Source organism: Hydra vulgaris, chromosome 10 (genome assembly GCF_038396675.1).
Source record: "Hydra vulgaris chromosome 10, alternate assembly HydraT2T_AEP".
NCBI lineage: Eukaryota > Metazoa > Cnidaria > Hydrozoa > Anthoathecata > Hydridae > Hydra > Hydra vulgaris.
In genome coordinates, this window is record NC_088929.1 from 18,805,057 (window position 1) to 18,827,454 (window position 22,398).

The 22,398-nt window shown below is 28.6% G+C and overlaps 1 protein-coding gene across 2 annotated transcripts in view; it reads left to right on the top strand.

The window, feature by feature from the left end:
- Positions 1 to 15,916, top strand: part of LOC100205919 (MIF4G domain-containing protein B) — a 32,597-nt gene extending 16,681 nt beyond the window's left edge. Inside the window, exon 4 of one of the 2 annotated variants that reach the window (XM_065807403.1) lies at positions 15,725 to 15,850. Coding sequence is in view for 1 of the 2 variants with exons in the window: in XM_065807404.1 (XP_065663476.1) it covers positions 15,725 to 15,847 (123 nt within the window). In the remaining variant the exon portion in view is untranslated. Of the gene's footprint in view, positions 1 to 15,724 lie in introns of both variants that reach the window. The other variant, XM_065807404.1, reaches the window with a different exon arrangement.
- Positions 15,917 to 22,398: the final 6,482 nt, after the last annotated feature.

The following is a 22,398-nucleotide window of genomic DNA, read 5'->3' on the forward strand; positions in this document are numbered from 1 at the left end:
GTATACTTACATATGTTACTTGATCTGTTACTGTAATTTCAGTAGTTAATGTATATTACATTAAAAACCAATTGATTGTGAAGTACTGACAGAACATTCCGGTCACCCTGTATATAGGTAAAAATAAACATCCCAGAAAAATAAAACTTCAAATTTTTTTCATTTAGCTTTCCCCCTGGACCTGCAAAATCGGCTGTTTTTGATGGCTTTTGAGAATTTTTTTTCTAAAAAAGTGCTTAGGGGTAAGGATAGAGTGGACCTGTTGAGCTCAAATTTTTTGGAAATTGTTTTTCAACATTTGCTCCAAATCTAGAGTGTATGGTATTTTAGATTTAAACATTTCTTCTAACTGACTACCCCTAATATATATATATATATATATATATATATATATATATATATATATATATATATATATATATATATATATATATATATATATATATATATACAAATTAATTTTTTTTTGTCAAGCTTATATAGGGTGGGTTGTTTGTTATCTTTAAGGTGATTTGTAGAATTTCCTCGTTTTATTCACATAAGTCAGCGAAGTGAAAACTTTCTGCGGATCTTAAAAATCTGTTATTTTTATTGAACATTATTATTGAGCAAGCACTTTTTTTAATGGTAATATTGATATAGTATGATTTTTACTTCATTATATATAGTAAGCCTGATATATCTAGAAGTAATTTGTTTCTAATTTTATATTTAGACATAAATTTGAAGTTAGTAAATAAATTAAACTATTTATTTACTGATAAGTTAAAAATAGTCTGAATCCGTCTGAAAATCGACTGAAATTATTTCCATTAAAAAAGAAACAAATTGTAAAATATCACAATTTAAAAAAAAATGGTATTAATTTAATGCTTGAAAGTTTTGATATAAAACATTTCTGAATTAAAAAAAGAGAAACTTTAAAAAAAAAACAAGTAATTAAAAAATTGCTTTACAAAAAAAATAACAAAATAAAAACAACTACCACAATAAAAGCAGTATGAAAAATCTTTTAAGTTTCGAAGAAGTTGCAACGTAATATTTTATAACCAGTGTTTTGAAAGAGGAGAACCAAGAACTTCATGAGTTGGTTTCTTTGTTAGATGATGAGGAAATAATAACTTTTGAAGATGGTAGATATTGTGATGACATTCGGCAAAACATTATGAAATTGCTTTCAATGAATGTAGGCATGAATAGTGTCAACAATGTCATTAAAGTTGTCATATAAGCATCAAAACTTTCAAATTGCAACAAAAAGTAAGAAAACATAATCTTTTGGTTTGGCAGAAGTGGTTGGTGGTGATGCAGCTACTATCTTGCAGAACTATACTAACATAGTAGATGATATTTGTAACGTTGTAAGCAACTCTGCCATGGAAAACAAACTAAATTTTGCTTAGTTAATAACATCAATTAAATCGACAATGTCTGACCTTGGTCGAGTTAATCCTCTATTAAACTCGCAATTAAAAGCATTAAGAGAAAAACTTTTACCAATTGCAATCAATAATTGGGATTTACTTGAGATAAATTTTTTTAATATTTTGTATTGCTACCCTATGTTATCACAAGGATGCTATAATAATGTAATGCGTGGCCAAATCAAATAACTTATTAAAGCTATAAAAGTATTGACTATAAAGATATCACAAATCTTGTAATTATTGCTGAAGTTCATGCGTTAGGAATCACTGACAAACTATTATAACGATATACTTTAAGAAAATATTTCATAAAAAGTCCATGCATTGAAAGTATTAAAACACGTATATCTTTGGAACTAATTAAGCTACAGAGGTGGTTGAAACCATTTTCAAAATGAAATATCTTAGGGAATCCAATGCATTTAAAATAAAAAAATTTAAAATTGCCATAAAAATTGTCTAAGTTCCCTACTAAAGAACAAAAAAAATATTTTGAACAAAACTGCTTTTTGAGCATGATTTAATGTCTAATAAACAAAAAAGTTCATTAAAATTGAAAACAAAAATTTTAAATATTTAAAAGCTATATAGAATTTTAATTATTTTCAAAATAATCTTGTGATAATAAAACCATTAACCGGATCACTGCTCTTTTTTAGAGGTTTTCAGTTTGAATCTTTTTTACTTGAGATTTTTTTAACCAATCTTTCTAGCAGGCTCACATGAAATAAAGACCGTTGAAAACAAAATAAAAAACCGCATACTTTTTTATGTTTTTTCTAAAAATTAAAAACCAAGGAACCAGAATTATACCTTGGTCAACAAAAGTGATCATACTAGGCATAGTTCGAAAAGTAGAGGAGAATCATCAGGATTTTAAAACACTTTTCTAACTCAATCATTTGAAGTTTACCCCCGTCTCTGACTTTAAACTCATCAACATCTTTGGATAATCTGTAAGTGCATTATTTCCTTACCTTAACTTAATATGAAATGTAAATTTTAAAAAAGCATTACCCAGTGGCGTATCTAGGGTAGGGCAGGAAGGCCACGTGTCATGGGCGCCAACCTGAAAGGGGCGCAAAAGAGGCTTGGTTGCGATACAATAAGCGAGAATTATACTGAATAAATTAAGATTTAAAAAAAACTTTAAAGTAGTTTAAAGGTTTTAAATTAACTTTAAAACTTTATTAGTTTATGTTGTAAGGTGGCATTTTTCCGCAGTCTCAACTGTGCAACTTGCCCAAGTGTGTGCAACTTATGCGTAAGTGAGTGCAACTTATGCGCAAGTAAGTGCAACTTATGCACTTTTAATGAAACTAACAAAGAAAAGTAAGACAGACTTTTATATTTTATTTTCAAGTGGCTCACTTAAAAAATCAAAAAAAAATTTTTTTTTTTTAAATTATGTTTTTTTGAACATTGAAGTACGAAGTTCATAATATATTTTTAATATGTGCTTTAAAAGTAACAAAAAATACATTTATTGTTGTCAACGCACTTTCCTACTCCTTAGCAACACCATAGCAACCGTGTAAACAACTTATTTATTCATTTAACTTCTTGAAAATTTCCACTTGAAGTTTTGAAATATTTCTCAGTGTTAGATCTGTTATGCTTTTCTACTGTTCTGCAAAATATTTTATTTCTCAAAAATGTGCTAAAAAAAGCGGTTACGAATATGTCAAGGAAATCGACTGTTATTAATAAAAATTGAAGAAAAAATATTAAGATCGATAAAAAAAGGTTATTTAGAGATTGGAAAGGAGAGATGTTGTGAACTCTTACGCTAGTGGCAGTTTTTAGTAACTTTTTATTTAAAAAAATCTTCGTTTTTATGTTTTTTTAAATGTGTTTTTTAAGACTTTGTTATTTTAATATGCTTTTCTCATGAAAACGTTAATATTTTCAGTTTGGATAAAGCTTTTATCTTCAAATTTTCACAGAATATTTATTAACATATTTATGAAGACTGGAGCTAGAATTATAGTATTTCAAGTATATAATAGTTAGTTTGAATGTAGTTTGTCAGACTGAAACAGGCAATAAATCAATTTCTGCACGTTTTGTGCTGCCATTTTAGTTATTTCAAAAATTTTAGTTTCAGCCCTGGAGCAACTATTTAGCTACCATTTGGCAAAATAAGGTATATTTAGTCCATATTTTAGTCAAGATATCATTGTTTTAGCTAAGGTAAGATTTTAGACAAATTATGCTGACTCAGCATCAAAAATTGCAAGTTTCATTTTTCTTTTAAAAAGTTAAAGTTTTAAAATAATTTCCTTATATAAAATACAAAAAACAAGTTTTTAACATTTATAAATAAAAAGTTGAATTTAAAGGGGTGAGCCACCTTAAATAAATCAAAACTGAAATATTCACTGGCGCCTGGTATTGCCATGGGCGCCTTCTGAATCACTGGATTCGTCTTCTACAAATATATTCTAAAATATTTTGTTGAGATATTTTAAGGTAATTAAAAAATATATTGCTTTTGTCAATTATATATAGTAAATTCTTAAAAATTTTAAAAACAATTAGCTGAGAACCATGAATCGTTCTTTTGAGAAAAAGAAGGAAAGCGGGGCTGTTGGTCGAAAACGACGTTCATTAGAGGCAAAAGAAAAAGAAAAAAGCAGCAAAGTTTTTAAGACGTTTTTTCAAAAATCGAGCACGAGCACGGCTTCTTTAGATAATTCAGAAAATTCTGCAAGCGCAAGGCCTCAAGAATTAGAAGATACTGGGTCAAGTTCAAGCAAGAAAGAATTAGTTGCGGCATCTATTGATGGCGATGCAGAGAATTTTAGTTATAATTCCAAAACCCTTGCTACTTCTGAAGAAACAGAAATTGGGCCTGAGTTTGACAAAGAAATGAAGGTTGATGAAGTTGAAGATAAAGACTTAATATCCGAAAACGTCCAAATTAGTAAATGTCCCATACCTAAAATTATTGTAGAAAACGATATCGGATTTCTTATGTTTAGTGAAGAAACAGGAAAAGCAATCATAACTGATCCATTGAGAATTGAAATTATTAAATATGGTTTTAAACATTTCCAAAACGTCAAAGATCCTTTTCTACCGACTAACAATCCTTCTATGAACAAAAATTGGTTTTTAAAAAAATTAGGAAATGATCACGGTGAGCAAGTGATGCGTTCATGGTTGGTTTACTCACCTTCTAAAAAATTTGTCTTTTGTTTTTGTTGTCTTTTTTTTTTAAATGCGAAAACCAATCTAGTTTGGAACAAGAAAGCGGATTTAATCATTGGAAAGCACCTGAGAGAATGAATGTACATGAAAATTCAAAAAACCACAGACAATGCTTTACCCAATTGAAAGAACTGGAAATAAATTTATTTTACAATAGAGGAATAATTGATGCAGAACTTCAACAACAAATTCGAGGAGAATATTAAAAATGGTGTGATATTTTGAAAAGGCTGTTGCACTGCATCAAATACCTTGCAATGCAAAATTTAGCTTTGCGAGGTCACCAAGGATCACTTCAATCAAATGCTAACTCAGGAAATTTACTTGGTTTACTGAAACTGGTTTCCAATTTTGATCCTGTTATTAAAATCATTTAAAATTTACGGAGAGCCATCCTGGATCTACTTCACCCAACATTCAGAACGAGTTCATTCACATCATAGCATCCACTGTTCGCGCTAACTTGCTTGAAAAGATACATAAAGCAAAGTATTATGGGCTAATGTTTGACTCAACTCCAGATTTAGCCCATCGCGAACAAATGTCTGAAGTAGTTAGGTATGTCGAGATCAATTTCGAGAAAAAAACAGTAGGGGAGAGCGGGGCTAGTTGGCTCGGTTTTTACTCTATGAGCTCTGTAGCCCTAACAGTACATTTTTTTAAAAATATTAAAGTGTAGTTTTAAAGAGTATGGATTAGGGTATCTTATAAAATTTGCATTCATTTACAAAAAAAAATTCTTGGGGCCTTTCCGGGCCTTCAAATAAAAAAAAAAATTTGCGCCAACTTACCCCACCACGGGGTATGTTGGCGCAAACTATAAAAATGATTATTAATGCATAATTAAGTGCAAAATTAATAGAAATTTTTTTACAATTAATTTTTGCAACAAATTTACCCCAAAATTTAATATTACTTTTAGCTGGTACCAAATATTAGTCCGTATAAATACCAAACAGTAGCCCACTTTTTATCTGTGAAAAAAAACTAAAAAAATTTTTTTTTTAATTTTTTTGTAAGAATAAATTTTTTCAATATTGTTAAAAATTAAAAAAAAAAAAATGATTTTATAAAAATATATATTTTTTTCCATTGTACATGCTATGAGCCAACTTACCCCGTGAAAAATTTGTCAACTTACCCCGAAAGGTTTTTTTTTAATAAACAGTATATAGATCCTGAAAAACGGCAGCTTTGAAAAAAAAGTCTGACTGGATATAGTAAACCAATTGTGACTGGAACTTTTACAAAAAATTTTTTTTCATACGACTAACTATTTTCTTTGTAAAGTAAAAAGGAAGCGATGTTCTAAAAGTTACGTTATTGTTTAAAAAACGCATTAATCTCAATATCTCCCATGCGCATGCGCGAATCCTGACAATACTATAATTAATCATGAAATGGTCAATAAGGAAGTTTCTGAGTAATTTTTGTCACTTTCTGATGAAAGGCTCTAAAGATAAACGCAATTCGTCAACTTACCCCTGCGGCCAACTAGCCCCGGTCTCCCCTATATATAAAAGAACTTTTCCTTGGCTTTATCCAACTCAGCGATAAGGATGCAGCTAGCTTAGCCCAAAAAATATTGGAGCAATTAGAAAAAAACGATATGAATGTAGAAAATTGCAGGTCACAATGCTATGACAATGCTGCTGTTATGGCTGGCCACAAGAGTGGGTGTGCATCAAAGAATAAAGGAAAAAAACAACCTTGCCATATTTGTCAATTGTGACAATCATAGTCCTAATTTGGTAGGCGTACATGCGGCTAAAGAAGAAGTAATGATGGTTACTTTTTATGGAACCATTGATGCGCTTTACGTTTTTTTCTCAAGATCAACTCGACGATGACAAAAACTTAAAGATGCTGTGCCTATTACTTTGAAGTCCGATTCCGATACCAGATGGAGCGCCAAAACAGAATCAGTAAAACCTGTACATACCTACATTGATGAAATAGTGGAAGTTCTTCAGAACTTAATGGTAGACGAAAGCGCGTCAAATGAAACGAAAAGCGATGCAGCTTCTAGAATTTTAACGTATGACTTTCTCACATTGCTTGGGTTTTGGAACAAGATTCTTGGCCGAATTGACCGTGTTCAAAAGAGGTTGCAGGACCCTAAAAAAATTTGGATTTCTTCTTGATGTGGAAGAGTTATGCTTCAATACAGAAATCAATCACTTAAAAGATCAATGTAAAAAATTTGTCGAAGTCTACAGTTCTGATGTGGATGGACGAGAACTGTACGAAGAAATTTTGGACTTTAGAATGCAACTGCTTATGTTTATAGTTGAATATGGAGACGAAAATGTTTTCCCTAATATGCGTATAGCATTGCAAATATTGCTAACAATAGCTGTGTCTGTTGCTAGTTGTGAAAGATCATTCAGTAAACTTAAACTGATTAACTCTTACTTGAGAGCTTCGATGAGCCAAAACCGTCTCTGTGTGATCTCGCTTTACTAAGCATAGAGCGAGAAATTACAGAAGAAATTGATTTTGACAATGTTATTAAGAAATTTGCAGCAATTAAAGCTAGAAAAATAAATTTATAATATATGTTACATAAACAAATTGTTTATTTATAATGAATAATAAAGTTTTATTAAAAGTTTGTCACCATTTATTAAAGAATTCGGTGTTTGCCCCAGGCGCTATTAACCCTAGGTACGCCACTGGTATTACCTATAGGTTTATTTCTAAAATATAGGGTATCGGTGGAAATAACTTGTGTTGCTATTGTGATGGGTTGATGATTGAGAAAGACGTTCAAAGGACATTTGGATCATTAGATTGACGGAAAATGCCAATTTTATGTTTGGAAAATTAGGGGTACACTAATGCATCGGCCTCTGCATCGGTCATGGTAACCATTGGTCGGTGCTGATAGTTTATAGTTTATAAAGCCAATATAACCTAATACCAACAATAAATAAGTCAACGAGAATAACAAAGACTAAATCGTCATTACTTGGTAATATAGTTACTAACAATTTTCAAAACTGTCGTTTAGGAATGGGCATAATCAAAACTGATTTAACAGATCACTTTCCAATATTCCTTATTACTGATAACATTACTCAAAATAATCCCCCCTCGAACTCTACAAGTTTACCACGACAGATGAATGAAAACTCTTTATTGTATTTTCGAACTCTTCAGAAAATATCGATTTCAATCTTATTTTAGAATCCCATGAAGTCAATAATGCATATGAATTCTTTTTAGCGCAATTCTGTAAACAGTATGACATATCATTTCCTGTAAAAAATATAATTATAAAATCCAAGTCTCTCTTAAACCCCTGGATGACCAAGGGACTAATAAAATCGTCTAAAAAAAAACAAAAACTTTATGTTAAATATTTAAGGCTTAAAACATATAAAAATGAAATAAATTACAAAAACTATAAAAACTTATTTGAAAAAACAAAAAAATACTCAACAAATAAATTTATTATGCAAAGTTGCTGGAAAAAACCAACGGCGACACTAAAAAAACGTAGAATATAATTAAACAAATAATTGGTAAAACTAAATGTGTAAAAAATAATCTCCCCCAAAAGCTTTTAATTGACGGGGAAATGATTTATGATAAAAAAAAAAAAAAAATAGCTGAAAAACTAAGCTCATTTTTTTTTGAAGTAGGGCCGCACTTGGCTAGTAAAATTCCGCCAAGTACCATAGAGTTTGAATCTTATATTAAACTGTGTAATACTATTATGGAAGAATCTAATTTAAATCATAGCGAGATAAGGAATTCTTTTAAGATGGTAGACCTATGAAAAATAGAGATTTTTGATCAAAAATTGAAAAAATATTTTATTTATTGTTTTTATATAAAAATTTATCCTCTATCTGCTGATATATGACTTGTTTAGGTTTGATCAAACTAAAAGGGTTTAAATTAACATATTTTATTAGCTAGTTTATTTATTTGCCGTAGCAACGCCATAGCAACGAAAAGTTGAAACCTTTTTTTACCCAAATTAGATGGCCAAAATGACAAATCTTGTAAAGCTTTTTTTTCCAATATAATATTGATCTGCGGTGTTTTTGGTCATGCTTTTAAGTCACATTTTCTTATAATTGTCATACTAAACTGTTTAATATTGGATGTGGTATAAAATCATTATTTATGAATCTTTCAACTCTTGATTTAAATCAAACAAGTTGTAGTTGTGTATAATTGGAATGTCTTCTGGAAAAAGCAACAAGCAAAATTTTTTACGGAAAGCAGATCACACATGTCACATTAACCATATAAAGTCATCTGGTGCAATGGAAGCAGATGGTGCATCGGAAATCTTTTCTCGATCAGTTGAAAAATATAATTTGATTTATCATGAATACCTAGGGGATGGTGATACTTCCTCTTTTAAAGAAGTAGAATAATTTAATCTATACAAAAATTATAATATTCAACCAATAAAATTAGAATGCATTGGGCATGTGCAGAAGCGACTTGGTACACGCTTGCGAAAAATCATTCAGAAGTATAAAGGAACAGAGAAACCCCTACACGGAAAAAGAAACTTGACTAATAGTGCAATTAACTCAATGCAGAATTATTATGGTATTGCAATTAGAAATAAAACTAACAACATTTGTGCAATGAAAAAAGCAGTAGGAGCAGTTTTGTGGCACAGCACAAATTTCAGTGATAATACCATTCGTCATTCTATGTGTCCTAGGGATAAATATTTCTGGTGCAAGTGGTAATTAGACAAGCTTAAAGTTACAAATACTCACACTAACAAAATTAACTTACCTATCTTTATTCATAATATAATAAAACCTATTTTTAAAGATTTATCTGATGACAATTTGCTTAGAAAATGTTTACATGGTTGAACCCAAAATTCAAATGAAGCATTTCATTCAATTTTATGGACTCGTTGACCTAAAAATATTATTGTAAGTAGAAGAACATTTGAACTTTGTATAAACTCTGCAATAGTTCATTATAATGATGAAGGAGATGGTGTAAAATCTGTTTTAAGTTACTTCGGATTGTTAGGATCAGTGACTATTCCAAAACTGGTTTAAAGGACCAAAAAAGAATTGTAAACAAGAGTCGTAAATCAACTTCAATATGCAAAAAGCAAAGAAAAAAACTTAGACCTCTTCATAAGGGATACTTAGATACTGAAAAAACAGATTCATATAGCTCTGGTAGCTTTTAAGGAGTGTTTATAGACATAAATTTTGGTTTTCAATTTTTGACTTGATTATTCTCATTTTGAGATTTTTAGTTTTTTTTTTAATTTTAAAACATGATATCTCCAGTTTAAATTCAGCAATTAAGCTGAAATTTTCAGGATATGTTCTTCATACATAAAGAATTCATTTGTCATAAGATTTTTAAAATTTCTTATTTTGGGGCGCTACAATTTGGTTTTATCTGTCAGAGTTTTTTTATAAAAATATATATTCATGTTTAAAAGTCAATATAATCTGAACTAGGGAGGCAAATTTAAAAACCCTATGACAAATGAATTTTATACATATGTAGAACTACCATACCAAATTTGGAATTTTGATTTATTGTCATTTTTGAGAAATTGTGTTTTGAAGTTTTCGTTTTTTTAAAATTTTTTAATAAAATTTCGAGGCAAGCGAGGCACTTTTTTATATATTTTTTTGATTTTATGTTTAGTTTCATAATTATTTTTAACAACTGCTTAGTTTTGTAGTTAATATAACTTTGATGCTTGAAAAAAGTTTTTCATAGGCCTCCACCTTAATAGTCTTAAAAGTAATAAAAGTCAGTTTTCGATATCATTGAACCGTCATTATTTCACACCTATTTCCGTCTTACCTTGCTTCTCAAAGTTATTGGAACGAATTATGTACAACAGACTTTATAACTATTTGATGTTAAACAGTTTGCTGTACAGTAAACAATTTGGGTTTAAAAAAGATAATTCAACTAACTATGCGGTAATCAAACTGATTAATCATGTATCAGATGCATTCAATAATGACTATTTTACCTTAGGAGTTTTTATTGATCTGTCAAAAGACTTTGACACTGTTAACCATAAGATACTTATAAAAAAACTGGAACTCTATAAAGTAAGAAATAAAAACTTATTTTGGTTTGAAGATTACCTGGCGAACAGGTCACAATGTATTATTTATTAAAAAATTGAAAAAGAAAAACACATTACATGTGGTGTGCCCCAAGGTTCAATCTTAGGACCGTTAATATTTTTATTGTATATAAATGATTTGTACTTAGCATCAAATATTTTAAATGTTATATTGTTTGCAGACGACTACAATCTTTTTTATTCCAACAAAAACATAAAAGTTCTTTTTAATATATTTAATGAAGAACTATTAAAAATAAACGAGTGGTTTATAAGTAATAGGCTTTCGTTAAATGTAGAAAAAACTAAATTTATTTTGTTCTTCAAACCTAGTAAACGTGATGATGTTCCTCTAATATTACCTAATCTTTTAATCAATAAAACATTTATTAAAAGGGAACCAATCATTAATTTTTTAGGAGTAATACTAGATGAAAATTTGTCATGGAAACCACATATAAATACATAGAAAATAAAATCTCAATAAATTTTTCCATATTATATAAAACTAAACAATATCTTAAAACTGCTTCCTTGAAAAAAATATACTTTTCATTTATTCATAGTTTTATCTCTTACTGTAATATTGTATGGGGTAGTACTAATTATAGTAAATTTAAAAAAATTTATAGTAAGCAAAAATACGCATGGAGGATTGTATTTGGTGCACACAGAACTTTTCATTGCGAACCTCTTTGAAGGAGGCTTAGTGCCCTAAGTATCTATAAACTTAATATACACCAAGTTCTACAATTCATGTTTAAAATAAAACATGGGCTTTCTCCTATTGTATTTCAGTCTTACTTTAGTGAAATCTCGCACAAGTATCCTCCTAATTTTTCAATTAACAACTTTATTGTACCAAAAACTAATTTAAAACTAAGTTCTAACCAAATCCAATACCGTGGACCGTTTCTATGGAAACACTTTTCAAAATTTATTACAAAAAAAAAAGAATATTCAAAACATCTCTTTGGAACAATTCAGGAAAGAATCTAAAAGTCTCTTATTACAAAATGACTTTGATTTGAAATATCTTTTTTAAAATAAATACAAAAATAATATAAATTATCTAAAAAAATAGTTATTGACACAACTTCTCTTTTGTTGCAGTTTTATTTTTATTTAACTTTTTTTTTTTTTTTGTTAAAAAACTTTTATACTTCTATATTGTTGTTAATCTTTGATATATTGAGTTTTATTCCAACACTAATATTTATGTTATATTAATATTTATATTGTAACTAACATGTGTAAAATTCTTATTATGTACTTAGCTACTTTTCTTTTTTGTATATAAACTGACGATTTTTTCAATGTAAATGGGGCTCGATGATAAGACAGTTTATGTCTTCTGCTTGCTCCAGTTCTCTAATTTATTAACACGATTTATTTCATTGTAAATTTTAATAAAAAAATCAGTGTTTTTAATTTTGTGTTTCTATATTGTATAAAAAAATATAATAATTGTATCGAACACCCAGATCAAGGGTGCCACAAGTCAAAAAGTGTCAAACTGAGAAAATCAGGGTTGAAGTTTTAAGTTTTTAATATTTTTTCTAACTAAGAGTGCCATTTGTATCTGTCATTTTGTAAACATTCGTTTCAGACTTGTGGTATTTTGTCACATGTACAACACATTACATACTATCAAATGACATTCATAACTCAGTATCCATAATTTTTGACTTGTGGCACCCTTGATCTGGGTGTGGGATATTTTTTTATACAATATAGAAACACAAAATTAAAAAAAAACTCATTTTTCAAAACAATCGGCATCAGCCGATGGTTACCAAGGTCGATGCCGATGAGCCTTTTTAATTTTTTAAGTGCACCCCTTTGGAAAATAACAGTTTGATAAAAGATGTCGTGCACAAATGCAAAATTATAAATGTTGATAATCCATGTCTGTTAGTTACGAAATAGATTGAGAAAGTTACACGAATTTTTATCAGAGATAATTTTGGGTTGTCTGGATACAATTCTTGACGCTGATTTCAAAACTGTAACCAGATTTTTTGTAGCATGTAAATTTTTTGTTAAAAATGAATTATATTACAGGTTTATGCGGAAATATAAGTTAAATTTAAAAAAATATAAATATGAAGTTATGTTAATTTAATAAATTATAGGTTGTTTTTTTTTAATTTCGTATTTTAATTTAATTTTTTCTTATTTATATTTTCTTAATTTGATTTTTTTGTTTTAATTTATATTTCCGCATTTTTTGAATTGATATTTCCGCATTTTTTAAATTGATATTTCCGCAAATTTAATTTATATTTTCGCATAAACTGATTTATATTTCGGCATAAACTTGTATTATACGGCTTTTTCTTTATTTGCAAATGTTATAGTTTGGGTAAAAGTACCATCATAATCTTTCATCCAGTTTTTGCATATATACCATTTTAACTGGATTTTCCTTTTTTTTTTTTTTTTATGCTTAACGTGAAGTTTTAAAATAATAAAAGCATATATGTAAACAAATAGATTTACCATTATTATATAGGCAAAGTACTACATTTTTCAACAATTTTTTGTATTTGTATTTTATAGGTTGACATGTTCTTTTTATTATTATTTCAAACTGTTATTGTATGTCTGGCAACACGTATATTTGCTACCTGGAATCTCTGAGAACAGCTTATGACATTTAGACTTCTTGCCTCGAGACTGCAGAAAAACAACTTTCTTGTCAAAAAAGTTCGTACCAGTCACTACCGAAAGGGGAATGTTAACTTCGTAACATATTTTACAGTAGATGGGCCTCTCTGTTATTGTCATGATTCGACTATTCACAGAATCTCAGACGAATGCGGCATCTGACTGGCGTCTCTTCATCGATTCGTCGCATAGAAGCCTGAAGCAGTAATTATGCATAATGTAATTGTCTAGCCATCTATTCTTATTGCCCATTATGTGCATCTAAAAGAGACTTATGAAATGGGGATATACTATTTACGGCAATCGCATAAAATAGTCATCAATGGCACATCTGCGAAGATCCTAAGGTTATAGGTGATGTTAACGGGTATATATGCAGGATTTACAAAATATTGTTATTTAATTTGACTGTAGGACAGTTGTTCAACAACAAAACACTATAGCAAACATGAATGGGCGCTTAGGTCTACATATATCCCAGGAACAAGCACTATCCAGTATGTACCTTTAGTTGATCCGCAAAAGATCTTTCTACCATCTCTCCGCATAAAACTTGGTTTAATAAGGAGTATTGTTAAAGCAATGGATAAAGTTAATTGACAAAAATTCCAGTACCTTTTTACAAAATTTTCAAAAGTTAGTGCAGCAAAATTGAAGGTGGGAACTTTTGTTGAGTCTCAAATCTAGGAGCATTTCTTGTACAAGGAATTTGAAAGAGAAAGCTCGCTTTCATGTAAACTATTTGTTTGCAGCTCATTGTGTTGTATTAATTTAGTGTATGGTGCATTTTATGGTGGGACAACAAATTTTCAATTCCCACCATGTCTCTGGTATTGCCATGCTCAACTCGTTTCTCCGCGCAATGAGCTTGTTCGTCAAGGTTCGTGTTTCAGAGTTAAAGAGTTTAGAGATGGTTGTAACCACAATAAAAAGAAGAAAAAATTTATATGTTATAGTTAACATATTTGTTATAAATAACAAAGGTTGTTGGGGCCAACCAAAAAATATTTTTTTATTCTAAATTTTTTTAAGATCTAGTGTTGTTTTATTATATAAAATTCATTTAAAGGTATTAGAAGGCAATTTTTAACAATTTTTGTCTGTCAGCCCACCTTAATGTATATGTTACTTTTCTCAAATAAATGGTTAGCATAAAATGTGATATATCTAAAACTCCATTTTCATAGTACACGAAAATGTAAATAATTTAAAAACTAAACGTGCTTAAAACAAAACTGTAATCAGATTTGGATTCCGCATCAAACATATTTAGAAAAGCTTATTTTTGTTTCCGATGAGAAAAAAAATTTAATTTTGCTGACCTGTGTTATCAAAATAAATTCCACCACCTGAATATCATATTTATGAACACCTTTAAAAAAAAGTAAAATTATTGTTCTCTTTACTGATACAAATAAGAAGGGAATTTTTTTGAAAAAAAAGCTTTTTTCGGGATTGGCTATACTGGTGGTGGTTTCAATTGACCAAACTGTAAAACCCTAAGTTTTAAAATCATTGGACAAAATGACACATTATTCTCCAATTAAATATCTTTGGAATGTATTAAAACCCTAAGGAAGTTTAAAGAAGGTACTTCATTGCTTTTTAAATTATTTTTAATTTAAAAGTTAATAACTGGTTCACTTTTGTTTGATTTAGCTGCTGAATTTTGGGATGAAACTTAAAATGCTCCACTTAAAAATATGTTTCCATTATTTACTCGCAAAGAAGATTTCACTTAGATGGAAGTTTCACATAAACAGGTTTCATCTCAAAGAGTATTTCGATAAGCAGAAGATCTCTTTTGGTGTCATATCAAAACAATCATCTGAAATAGTGGATAAAACTTAAACGACACTCTGGAAAGTTTTGTTTTTTCTTAGAAAAACGTTCGTTTTTTCACGGTGAAAAACCAAAAGCTATGGTTGTTCAATATGGTTCAACGAGATCTTACGAGGATTTTTCAAGAATATATTTATATTGAAGAAATACAATATCTTTTTTTGTAGCAAATAATTAATATTTAAAATACTTTTGTGGCATTTCATTCTTCTGATTTTGGTATAGGAGATTTAACTATGTTTTATGTGTCAGTGGAGATTGCAAATGTTATTGCTCTTATATTCGCTAAAAATGGCATTATTTTGCTAAAAATTACGGCGATTAGAGCACAGATACAGAAATATCCTTAAAAAATACCCTAAAAGTCCTTAAAGAAAATCTTTATCTTGAATCCAATTAAATTATAATTTAAGTTTAAGGTTTTATCAAAATATATTTGACTCTTGAAAGTTTTTTTTTTTTTTTAATTTTATTTTAGGTGCCCCTAGAAGTTCTAACGGAATTATCAGAGAGCACCACGGAAGAGCATTTGAAAGGAAGTTCACGCCTTCTTCTTTACCGATGTTATAAAACTTACCCAGAGGTGGCGTTAAACCACTGATCTCCAGCTTCTTAGGTTGGCACGCTGACCACTGCGCTACGGCTGCATAAAGTTTAGAACTCCCTCGTTTTTTAAAAGTTCAAAGTTTAAAATATATATATATATATACATATATATATATATATATATATATATATATATATATATATATATATATATATATATATATATATATATATATATATATATATATATATATATATATATATATATATATATATATATATATATATATATATATATATATATATATTTATAAAGATGCGGTTTTTAATTCTTTTTCAACGATTTCTATTCCATGTGAACCTGCTGGTTAAATAAATAACTAAAAACCTCTAAAAAATAGCAGTGGGATATTTTAAACCAGGATGAATCGGGTTTTTTCAAGTAAAGGATTATTCGATTATTCTAATTGATTACTTAAACATTTGCATTCATAAATGTCAATAATAGATTATTAAAACCTTGTCACAGTTAGATCTGCAAAATTTTGATCTTACAAATTAATCTTCAAAAAAAAGCACATCTACCAAAAGTAGAAATAATTTTTTGATTTCCTACTGAGTACAGTGGGCCAGGTGGGTGAACATAAGTAATAAAAATACACTATTGTATACCATTTTATAGCTTAAACATTCAGCTTTTATAAAATGTATATATTTTTGTATAATTATTGTGACGTATGTATAATTATTGTGACGTATGCTTCTAAGCTGTAGAATAAAAGGTTGTTTTTTTTAAAAAATTTTCTAATTTTTTTTTTTTAATTTGATAATACTTTTTGTGTTACTAATAAACATGGAATAGATGTTAATTTTAAAGCCTCTCTTTCATTGCATAATTTAATAAAATCAAGTATTATCTTTCAAATGAGCTACTACAGCACTATTTTGCACGTAAGTTATGTCAAATAAAATTTTAAATGACGGTGTACTTTAGGTACTTTTTTTAGTTAAAATTTTACTTATATAGTTGAATACTTTTGCGGTCCAAAGCGGTGTAGTAATTTGAGACTTGAAATACATTGTTCAATATGTATATTATCAATATAAATTTGGTTTATGATCTGCGGATGTCCGCCTGGTCTCTAATAATGATTTTTATAAGTTAAAGTTACTTTATAAGTATCCGATTTTATGTGGCGAAAACATTAATTGTATTTTATTCTAAATGAATATGTAATAATTGGGTCTGAGCAAGACTAGATTAGTGTTACAAATTTGTTTTAACATGTATACATCTTAAAATACCTACTTATTAAATTTTGTAAATGAAATTCATATTTTTATATAGTTAAACCAAGAAAAATATGATATTTGTTCATATATAATACATGAAAACTTGAACTTCGCTAATCCCAATACTTTGGATACAGTTGTAAATAGCATGAACTTAACTTAACAAATAATAATTTGTCTAGTTTCATAAAGCATCTTTTGATAAAAGTATATATGCAAAAACTCTGAAATTTGTTTTGAAGAGAATAACAAATATGGCTACAATATGAACCAATATCAATTCAATTTGAAATTGATAATAAGAAAATTCTACTAACTGCTTCCATTGATAAAAAAAACTCTGCTCTTATCCAACTGTAGTATCCGGCTAGCACACATACGTTGATAAAACGTCAGAACAATGTTGTTGTGTTGTGTTGGCCCAACATCGATCGCCAACGTTGTTATTTTTATCATTTTAGTTACAGTTGCGACGTCGCCAATAACCAAAAAATAACGTTGGCCCAACTTTATATTTTAAGTCGGCATTGTGTAATGTTTAACGTTGATTGAACATTGTATTTTACGTTGGCACAACTTGGTATTTTACGTTGGCGAAAAGTTAAGTTGATATAATGTTATATTTTACGTTTGCACAACGTTTTACATCATTTTTTTAGGAATTAAATTTATATGTTTTATATTTTAGTATGCATAATAAACACATTACATATTATATATTTAAACACATTTACAATTGTATTTATTGTAAATCATTGCTGAAGACGTTTGGTTATAATTATGATAAATTAATGACGCATCTGATTAAACAGTCATTATTCATTTTTGTTTTGCTTGTGGCTTAATATTTCGTTATGTAAGAAAAAATATATAAACAAAATATATTTCCATAATCAACTAAAATATTTGAATTAAAAATAATTTTAATAAGTTATACAAATATATATTTGTAGTCTGACTTTTCTCGAAGCAAACACAACGTCGATCCACTGTATATAATCCAAAGTTATTCCAATGTATATGAATCAACGTTGATCCAATGTAAATAATTCAAATTTAAACTAAACACATTGGATTAACGTTGGGTTATAAACATTGAATCAACGTTAATCCATATACCTTGGGTCAATGTAGAGTTATACACATTTGGTCAACGTTTATCCATATACATTGGATCAACGTTGATCCTTATACATTGGATCAACGTTGATCCTTATACGTTGGATCAACGTTAGGTTTAGATTGGAAAAACAACCAACTTTTGAAATATTTTTCTATACGTTGGACCAACGTAATTTTCTTAACTATTTTTAACTATGTTCTATTAAGGTTTTCATTAATTCAACTACGATAAAACTAACATTGGATCAACGTTGAATTTGCATCGGAGAATAAAGCCGACGTTGACGATGTATTTACATACGTTGGCCCAACATAAGTGTGCAAGCTGGGAGGCCCCAGGTGAATTTTGATGCTTTAAGTAGTAAAACAAAGAAAAGAAGATTGACACCATCAGTTGCATCATATTCATCTAAGGAACTATTGTATGCATCAGGTTGTAGTTTGCGCCAAGATGGTAAAGAAAAAGAAGCTAAAGCTGTTTTACAATTATCAGAATATATGAGTTTTGGTTCGAAAAATAATTTTAAATCAAAATTTTCATATTAATATATACACAAAAAGGTTTAAGTTTTAGGTTCCTTTTTATATGGATTATGTAGTAGTTTCATGAAATATAAAATAAAGCCCTGGAACTGTATAAAATTACTTAAAATTAGTAATTAGGAGTGTGCTAAATTTCTTAAATGCATAAAATAATTTTAAATCAGACACATTAATAGTTTATAACATTGATGTTTTAAGAAAAGTTCCTTAAGCTAGTAACTATGCAAAATGAACTTTTGCCAGGCATTTCAGATGTCACTATCAACCAAATAAAAAATCCATACCACTACATTTGTAGTATAAAAATACTCAATGTGGTAATTATGCGAATAATCAGATAAAGTTATTACTTTTTCCAGTTTATATTTGTTAAGGGTAATAAAATATGTAATTACTAAGCAGTTAAGGTATCCATAGCAACCCAAAATTAAAGTCACCATTGAGAGCGCAACCCTCAAATTAGTAAACAGTGCAAAAATAAATGGTTCTTAAACCTTTTTTATATGACAAATTATTATTTTTGTCTAATAAAAGTGAATTCTTGCCCACTGTGCAGTGTTCTAAAATCTACCAATTATATTCTTTTTTTACTTACAACCGATTTATAAAATTTTCGTTTTCGAACTAACTTTTTTTAACTATTTCAAACTATCGAACATATCGTTTTTATATCGAACATATCGTTCATAAGTTACGAAGCACTAAACTCAGTTAATAAACAAAACGAAAAAGATCTGCAGAGCATTTAATTAAATCAAAATTTTAAATAGCGTATAAAAGTTCAATGAAAATAGCCACGCGCAAAAAAAATAATTAGAATTGTAATTTAAATAGCACCAAACCAGTCTATACCACGAATGTTGAAATGAGATAATTGGACGCAAATTTTGAAAATATTTCACAAAAGCTGCTATACCAAACAAAGTAAAAGTAATTGCTATCTAGTGAGCTTATCGGGTGGACACGGAAAAATACTTTAAATTGAGATTTTTTTAAAACCATAAATCTTTTTTATTTCAATTTTTTTTTTTTTTTAAATGTGTTTACATCAATTAGGGTTTCAACTTGATTTTAAGGGGCTTGATAGCTGTTTAGTAAGAGATCAAATTTTATAGCGGATTGATACCATCATTTTGCCGATTTATCCTTTTGATTTTTTGTCACTCCACCTATCTTACAAATAACTCCTTTAACTATTGGCCAAAAACCTTTAATCTTGCGCTCTTCAGAATGATTTGGAGGATTCGCATCTTTAGTAACAATTTTTACATTATTATCTTTGCATCACTGTTGAACTTTTAAGAATAGTGAAAAGCAGCAATATCTGGCCAAAAGAGACATCAGAATTTGTGCTTTTTTATAAATAGAAAAAGTCTTTTTTGGAGGTATTCTTTTATGTAGAGATCCGCAGTAAAGGTCTTCTTAGTGGCAAAACAAGAGGTCTGCATACCACAGCTACACATTGCTTGGCACAAAAGGAGCATGAATGCAAATTTTTCTCGTCGAATATTTCAAATTGACCATCGACTAGTTTATCTTTATTCTCATAGTAAAATTGTTGATCAGAAAGATGTGAAAAATCCGCTTTGCAATATGTTTTGTCGTCTTCAATTATGCACATACTTTTATCTGCCATTATTTGAACCAACTTCTTTGGGCGTCGAATTCCTTTAATTTACCATTTAAGAAACAAACAAAAGAAACAAAAGAAACACGGCATAAATCAATTTTAAATATAAATTCTTTTTTTTACTTTTGTTGTATAGGCGCATTTTGGGTTTGGCGCTTAACTACCAAATTGGTTCCTTTATCTACCTTTTTTTTAGTATTTCTTTAGTATTGTGTAATTAATGACAATACCTAATTTAGTATTTAATCAAATATAGGTGATTTTTATTTCAAATAACAAATCTGTCTTTCAAACGTTTTTCTAAAATATTTTCCTTCATAGGCGCAGTGGAGCGTGAAAGCATTAATTGATGCAGTCTAAGACGCAGCGGAGTGTACATACATCAACAGATATAGCTATAGGCACAGTTTATACATCGGTTAAGGATTTTGATGTGTTTTAATCACTCCTAAATATATATATATATATATATATATATATATATATATATATATATATATATATATATATATATATATATATATATATATATATATATATATATATATATATATATATATATATATATATATATATATATATAAAAGTAAGATAATTTGTTAGTCTCAAACCAGTCAAATATTTTGATTAACTCGATATATATATTTATATATATATATATATATATATATATATATATATATATATATATAAAAGTAAGATGAAAAAAAACAACTTTTTTACGGTACTTAATGTTTCATGCCGTACTTTAAGTACCGTAAAAAAGTTGTTTTTTTTTCATCTTCCTTTTTTATTTATTTATTTATTGATCTATTTTGTGATTATTTCACTTTATATTGATCACTCTCAAATCGAAAAAGTTGATTATTATTACATAATCAAAACAATAATATATATATATATATATATATATATATATATATATATATATATATATATATATATATATATATATATATATATATAAATATATATATATTTCTTATAGAGTTTCAAGTAGAAACAAGTTTGACTTTCTTTAAATGAGCAAAAAAACCTGCTAGATGAAAAGCGTTGTTAATGGGGTTTGTCATTTAGAAGCTATTTGTCATCTAACCATTACTTGAGTACTAGGAGTAAAAACTTTTTAAAAACTATTGATAACCTGTAATCTTTTTCAAGACAGGAAGCGCAGTATTTTAACGTTTTTTATTGATCATCTGAGGGACATGATTTTTCAAATTTGTCATTTGTTTTAGTAAGTCAAAATTTGCCATTTGCCAATATTTTTAGAAATTTAAATCAAATATATATGATTTTTTTTATTCACGTTTTTCACAAAGAGAAGGTCTAGAAAACATCATCGAGTGTTCTTTTTTTATGTTGTCCAATCCTAACATTTAGAAGCTTTAACCAAATTTTATCTTTTTGATGAAGACAGAAAAAAAATTAGTTTTTGTTAGTTTAGCGACAGTTTATTTGTATTAAACCATATACTTATAGAGAATGACACGGTGACAGAAACCCTCCCTGCCCTGATGTCATCCCCCACCCCCACCCCCCTCCTTATAAATTTCTTCATCTCCACCCCATTCTCATCAAGTTTGTTACCATCTCCACCTTATCCCACTCTAGTTTTTTCCTATCCCTTTCAATAAATCAAGTTTTACCAACCAGTAAACCACATCCGAATAATAACTCATATATAAAAATCTTGAGTTTATTTCTATTTTTATTAATTCATAAATTAAAACTGTTCGTGGTTCAATCATATTGTGACGCGGTAACAATAGCAAGTGTTAAATACAATAGTTGAGACACAAGAAATATGACTCAATCATCAATATGAAGTTATTTCTGCATGGTTTGAACAAAGAATAGGTATACGGTATTACCGTAATTTTTTAAACATTCCCCTGGTAATTATCGCGGTGGTTGCGTTAATACCGCAGTTTCCGTTACCGTGTCGCTCTCTATTCACTTACTTTTAAGATTTCTTTATTGGCTGTTTTAAATATCATTTTTATACCACTATGGGA